The sequence below is a fragment of the Natator depressus genome, chromosome 1 (assembly GCF_965152275.1).
Source record: "Natator depressus isolate rNatDep1 chromosome 1, rNatDep2.hap1, whole genome shotgun sequence".
Classification (NCBI taxonomy): Eukaryota; Metazoa; Chordata; order Testudines; family Cheloniidae; genus Natator; species Natator depressus.
Genome location: NC_134234.1, coordinates 134,714,689 through 134,721,961, shown reverse-complemented (window position 1 = coordinate 134,721,961; position 7,273 = coordinate 134,714,689). Strand labels below are relative to the sequence as shown.

At 38.1% G+C, this 7,273-nt stretch overlaps 1 protein-coding gene across 4 annotated transcripts in view; it reads right to left on the bottom strand.

Moving 5' to 3' along the window:
- Nucleotides 1–470: 470 nt before the first annotated feature.
- The window catches only part of MOSPD2 (motile sperm domain containing 2), a 60,394-nt gene continuing 53,591 nt past the window's right edge, over nucleotides 471–7,273 (bottom strand). For all 4 annotated transcript variants that reach the window (XM_074967213.1, XM_074967221.1, XM_074967236.1 and 1 more), the window contains 3 exons: nucleotides 5,251–5,380; nucleotides 2,230–2,332; nucleotides 471–1,614 (listed from right to left, as the gene is read on the bottom strand). In XM_074967213.1, coding sequence (XP_074823314.1) covers nucleotides 1,468–1,614; nucleotides 2,230–2,332; nucleotides 5,251–5,380 — 380 coding nt within the window. In that variant the 3' untranslated portion in view covers nucleotides 471–1,467. The remainder of the gene's footprint in view (nucleotides 1,615–2,229; nucleotides 2,333–5,250; nucleotides 5,381–7,273) is intronic.

Sequence of the window (7,273 nt, the reverse complement as noted above, 5' to 3'; positions counted from 1 at the left end):
CCCCTTAAATATGTTTTTGGGGGGAACAGAACCTTAAAAATATACCCTGAACTCTGCAATTATCTTTTCTAATAGATTTAAAAAAATCAAAGCCATCGGCCCAGTACTAATCAAGAGACTTATCCGGACAAGGCAACATGTGGAGAAAACAAGAACCAGATTTCAGTTTTAAGTTTCAAGCATTTATTATAAAGGCTTAGTTTAAAAAAAAAAAAAAAAAGGGATTTAAAAATTTATGAAAGATACCATGTCTCCTTTTAGGTTTTTAATTTTTAGATAATTTCAATATAAATATTTACAGAAATGAGTACAAAGAATCTTTGCTAGAATAAATTCTCACTCATTTTATAGATCATTCCTAAAATGCTTTCAAAGAAGCAACAGATACTGTATTTTTCATAGTCTGTCTAATATATCCAGTCTTTTCCTGACCTGGCTTGTTTCTTCCAAATATTCATGCATGATTGAAGTATACTGCACATCTCTCAGAAATGTTTCCTACATTGATTTTTTTTTTTTTTAGCTTTTATTTGAATCATGCAGTTGACTATTGCTGACCTACTTAACAGCATGTTGCTTTGGAGTTTGAATAAAGAGTTCCTTCCACAACAACATGGAATTAATAAACATTAAAGTAGGGAAATTTAACAGAACAAAATATCTATAATTAATTACGACAGTGTCTCAACAAAAGTAGTTTTATCAAATGTCTTTGGAATTATGGCAGGCATTTTTTTCTGGGGAATATGGCTAAAAACTGATGCACGGTGTATACTGTCTGGCATGAAATATTGATACAATAATTTTACATTCAGAAAAAAAACACAAAAATAAAGAATTAACCATGATAAGGATGCTGTTCTTGAATTTCAAAAAGCATGACCATCTAATTACTGTGTACTATAGGTTCATGTGTCCCTCTTTTCATATACACTATGTACATTCACACATATCATAAGAAAAATCTAACCTGTACTATGTAACTATTTTAATTCTGTAAAAAAATAAGAGGTTTTTTTAAATACATTTAAGCAGCCTGCCTGCACCTTTCAGTACATCCTGTATGCATGAGAATGAAATGAAACTAAAAAGGTGACATTTAAAGTACTTCAACCAAAATGAGAAAAATAATATATTCTATGCAGTTTTAAGTTATGTTACATTTAGTCATTTTTTCTGTTTGGTAATATTCAATAACTTGTCCAGTGAACATAGCTCCTAGCTCTTCGAATATCCTCTTCTTTCTGTACTGTGTCAAGACAGTTTCAGTAAATTTCTGAGCTCTTGTTGGTCTTTTGTTTCTTCTTTTAACAGCAAATAGTATTACTCAACGTTGTACTTTACCGTCTCAAGGGAGCACAGACCTCTCTCATTTTTGGTAGTTTCATAGTTTAATGGAGCAGCATTGGATTCTCTCTTTTCAACCTGATTAACACAGGCAGCATGTGTAGTACAAAGCATTGTTGTTTAGCATCTCGGAGTGTACAACAGGTAGAAGCAAAAGGCAGCAATAGCAACTAAGAACAATGCTAATACAACTATTAGCTGCTGGAACCAGACACAGCGATCAATCTGCTCTTGAAGTCTCTTATTAACCTGTAATAATTGAGTTAGCTGGAAAAAAAATAGGTTATATGATATTAAAATAGCTTTTAACTGAATGAAGTCTCCTATCTCTAGTGATTTTAGCTGTAGGTAACTCTGAGACGCAGTTACAATACAGAATTAGCCAATAGTATATTTTATAAGATACACACAAAAAATCTTCAAGAATTCCTCTATCACAGTGTGCTCCCATAATTTGGATCACATCTGTATAATATATTACTTCAGAGGTATAAACAATTCTATTTTGATCTATCTATCTATCTATCTGTAGATAGATAGTGTATGTACATATATAAAAAATGATCATTTTCTACTAATCGATAGATAGGAACACTTATATGTATTACATACCTCAAGTAGTAGAATTACTAAAAGGAATGAGAGTACTGTGATGGAAGTGGAAAATGTAGTAGAGTTCATTATCTCAAGAATCATTAAAATAATTACGTCACTGTATTTGGTTTACAGTTACTTTGTAGCATTCAATTCCTCCATTGAAAATATTTTCAGTTTTGAACTTGTTTTGTACTGTTTCAATAAATCTTCTACTGCCATTTATAGTGGTAAGCTATTAATCTATAATTCTGTTAAATGACCATTTGTATGAAATAACACTCTTACCTGTAAGTGTAAATCTTCATTGGTTTTTGTAGGGATATTAAATGAATTCTCTTTTAATGTCAGAGTAGAAGGCTTGCCACTTTCTACAACATGACATCTTAACCTGTGAAAATTTAAATGCAGTTTATCAATAATATTATGAAGTTGTTTGTTTTAACTAAAACATAAAAACATTTAAAGGACAAAAATCCTAAAACACACTTTTCATAAACATATTACAGTTCAATTATTTTACCATTGAATCGTTCAATACAACATTGTTATCAAAGATATGATTCTGACCCCAATGAAGTAGACAGGAGATGGATCATGCCCAAAATACCATGGTTACGTTGTGACAGCTTTTGAAGTATGAAGGCAGAACAGGAATAGAATAATCCCTTACAACAGCAATTCTCAACCTATTTACCATTATTGGCCACATTTGCAGCTCTTTTGTGTTATCTGGGCCGCATCCATACAATATATGTTACAGGAATGGCCCTGAGGATGTCACATAGACTGCAACTGTATGCTCATTGGGCTGCAAGTGGCCCACAGGCTGCAGGTTGAGAACCACTGCCTCAGAATATATCACTTATCTTTATGCTTTTAACCATTCTGTTACATATACTATATAGATGTTTATAATCCAAGATTCAGTACTAAAGAAATGTTTCATTTATGTTAAGTATAAAATATTTAGAGAAAGCAGAAATTTCAAAGCATGCCTAAATATACATAGTTACCAGCTTCAAGACATGGTTTACAACAACAAGAAGATTAGAAAAGTTACTTGAGAAGAAATAACCAGTGCATGCATTTGATGTCACACATGATACTGAAAATTAAAGCATTTTATAAAACACAGCAAGAACCATTTTGGAAACACTTGAGATCATTTAGAGAGGAGATGGATGCATTTATTTGCCTGGGGGGGGGGGGGGGGCGGGGAGAATCAAACTTATCAAGAGTTTTATTATTAACAAAAGGAGTACTTGTGGCACCTTAGAGACTAACAAATTTATTTGAGCATAAGCTCACTTCATCAGATGCATTCAGTAGCTCATGAAAGTTTATGCTCAAATAAATTTGTTAGTCTCTAAGGTGCCAGAAGTACTCCTTTTCTTTTTGCGAATACAGACTAACACGGCTGCTATTCTGAAACTTATCAAGAGACTTTCTTTCAGTCTTCTTATGTGAGAAGAATGGAAATACTAAAACTTTTGAGAGAAGAATAAAGCAGAATAAAAAGGACAGAATGCTTTGGAATAACTTGATTCTGAAAAAACAAAATGCTAACTGGCTTCCTCTGGGAGAGGACTTAGCAAGATGGAGCTATTAATCTGCGGCTATAAATATTCAAACAACAATGCATGACTTTAGGTGGGCAATAATGACATGCTCTACTCTACTTGAAATAGGTTTCCTTGAAAACGAAAAGGTCAGCACCATATAAATCTACATGCCACATTCCACATTACTGGATCAAGCACATTTCAGAACATCTTGCTTCCTGGTGCCTTCATTTGTATTGGTTTATTAGCCAAGTATCCCTTGAAGGCTGTTGTGGCAGCTTTAATATAGTCAAGCAATTTCTCACTATTGCTCAATGGCCTACCCTAACAAAATACCAGTGTTTAAGCAAGAAAGCATTTACTTACATTTTACAAACTCAGTGTGCAAATGCACACAGTTTACCTTTCCAGTATGTGTAAACAAAAATGATCTAAAAATTGTGTCATGTTTTCCTATACAGAACTTTATTCTTTTCTTTGGGGATTTTGGAAGAATCTACCCTTACAAGATTTGTATTTTGAAAAAAAAGCTAAAATGTGAGAAATAATCCCACAATTCCTTGAAAAGTGACAATGCTTTTACACTTTCCAGAAAGAATGAGTTTACTAAATGACAGAGCAATAGTAAATGTACCTAATGGTTGCATTTATGAACTGCCTAATTATTATAAGATAGTCTCTTATGAGCATCTATGTATCATTTTGAATTACATAGTTAGGTTCAACATTTACATCTCAAACATATATGAGCTGGAAAAACAGATTTAATTAAACAAAAAAGCAATTTAGTAAAACATGAATTTCAATAAAGAGGCGGGAACATATAATGGAGAGTTATTAGGTTGTAATGCCCTAACAAACTTGCCAGTTTTATTAAAGCCAAGTGCTTCCGTTCTCCAGACTTTACTGTAATTGCTGTTAACTTTTTCCAACATTCATACTGTAGGATGAAATTTTCCAGCCCTGTTTTCTACCAGAGAATGAATGTTTTGAGATATTCTTTTTGGTGTCCTGGTGAAAACTGATTTGGATTTAGCTAAATTCTGAAGGTTCTAAGTGAAAATGTATGTTATGTTATGCAGAACATACTTTTCCAAATATGTGTAGAAGAGCAGTTGTTAGTAAGGGTAATTAAGGTGTGCATGAAATAAAGTGGAGTTCTGGAGAAGCTTTGCATCACGGATTAATGTATACACTCAGTAAAGCAGGTCTGGAGGCTCTGCAGGAGACATTTCTACCAGTGCATGTCTGATGGGGGAAAAGAGCATTCTAGCATTGACTAGAAAATATTTCTATATTACCTAATTCTTCTTTCTAACTATTTGCTGTTTAGAAAACACCTAAGAAATTGTACAACCTCCTCCCCCCTTAAAAAAACCCACTATCAAGAGAATGTTGAACTGAAGTTCTAATGTAAAAAGTGATTATATAAAAATAGCACTTTCTTACTCAGCATATCTACTCTATGCAGTAACATCTGTTAACTGTTGTTACAAAAGTATTTTTTCCTATTGCTGCTTACTCATGTTAACACTTAACAGTGTGAGAGTTCAGTTCTATTACAGCTTATGCATCAATAACGAAGTCCCAATCAGTTTTACCTGTAGAACCCACTGCACGCAATGGGGATGAACAGGGGTCACCAAGAGCATAATTCAGCTTGTAGAATCTTTAATACTGACGATGATGCACAAATAAATACAAAACCCACATAAGAAAGCCTTTAAGCCAACTATATGCTTACCTATGTTCCATCACTTTGTTTCTAGGGACTTCTTTCCAAAACTGAGCTAATTCTGGCACACCTGCTCCAGAAAACTGGTCCATTTCTGCTACCATTATCAGGAAACGGTCCTGCAGGGAAGCGGCAAAACCTATCCTCAACCAAAAAATCCAAAACAATAAATTTAGCAGAGGTTGTATATATACACACAAAAACATCACTTTACCTCTCTAGGAAGGAAATTAAAAAGTAATTTTAGTTACTAAGGAAAATGTGAACTGTGCAGTTCAAGTAAATTTAACAGAACAGCACAAATACTAGAAAGAGGAGGTTACTTACCTGTAACTGGAAGTTCTTTGAGATGTGTGGTTCCTGTGTGTCTGTCACACATGAGGGTGCATGCACTCCATGCACCTGAGTCCAGAAGTGTTTCTTAGCAGTGTCCATTCACCTGTACGTGCATAGGGAGTCTCCTCATGGCTCCCACAAGGAGGGTATAAGATGTAGTGCAGGTCGACGCCATTCCAGTTTCCCCTCTTACCATTACAAAATCCAGTTCAAAGCAGAGGGGATGGAGGGTGGGTAATGGACTACAGAGAGGACCAAACATCTCGAAGAACCTCCAGTTACAGATAAGTAACCTTTTCTTCGTTGAGTGATGGTCCTTATGTGTATTCCACATGTGGGCATCTTGTGAGCAATGATCAGCACAAAGGTGGGTGTGAGGATACTTACTAATGGCACTGCGGTCTGTAGCATGGCATTGCCCATGGCCGTGTCTGTTGCGGCCACTTGTGTTATGGCGTAGTGTGCCGTCAAAGCGTGGACACCACGTTGCAGCTCGACAGATGTCTTGCCAGAAGAGATCCGCCAGTGAGGCTGAGGGGGCAACCTGTGCCCGTGTAGAAGGAACCATGACTCTGCCTGGCGGTGTTAGCTGGAGCGTTTGTAGCATTTGAGGATGCGCTCCAAGACCCATTTGGAGATGGGCTGGGATGAGAGGGCTTGTCCCTTTGACCTTTTGGCAATGGCCACCAGTAGTTTAAGTGATTTTTGAAATGGTCCAGTCCTGTGGAGGAAGGACACTAGTGTGCATCGGACATCGAGGGAGTGCAGGGCCCTGTCAGTGGGGAGGCGTGTGGCTTCGGGCGGAATACTGGGAAGTGGATGGACTGATGGAGTTGGAACTCGGATACCACTTTTGGAAGGAATTTGGGGTGGAGCTGTAAGGACATCCTGTCCTTGTGGAATATTGCGGGGCGGGGGGGGGTCTGCTATCATGCCTGCAAGCTCACTGACTTGTCTGGTCAGGGTTATGGCTACCAACAATGCCACTCTCATTGAGAAGTGGGAGAAAGAGTATGTGGCCATTGGTTCAAAGGGTGGTCTTGTGAGGGCGAAGAGAACAAGATTAAGCTCCCATGATGGTGTGAGCTTCAGCACTAGTGGAAAGGTGCTGAATAATCCTTTCATAAAGTGGACAGTGATACAGTACATAAACCCAGAGGAATGGGTGGTGTTGCACGTACCGGTGAGTGTTCGAGATGTTTGGGTGCCCAGGTGACCGTCCGTACCATTGGGTCCCATTGGTGCCTGGCCTTACCCTGCCTCTGCAGTATCTTGGGTGCCGGTCCAGCTGGATCTACATGTGACATCTCTCCCGACTCGGCTCGAGGAGGAAACGCTGAGCTTGAGAGCAATTCTTTGCAGAGACCTGGCTTTTGTGCCTGTGAGAGTTTTTTGCTCTCGTATCAGGACTTGTCCTTAGCCTATGGTACCGCCAGCTCTGAGGCAAGCACTGTGCTTCGAGGGGGCACTCACTGCTGGTGGTAGCCGCTATACGGGGGTGGGGGGGGGTCTCCTGGGCCAGGATCCGAGTGAGCCTGGGGACGCATGGCCTCCTCCATAAGATATTTGCGGAGGCGGAGTTCATGGGCTTCCCTGGTCCTGGGAGGGAAGGACTTACAGAGGGTTCAGCGTGCCACGGTGTGTGCCTCATCCAGGCAGTAGAGGCACCGCTGTTGCTTGACACTCACACAGATAA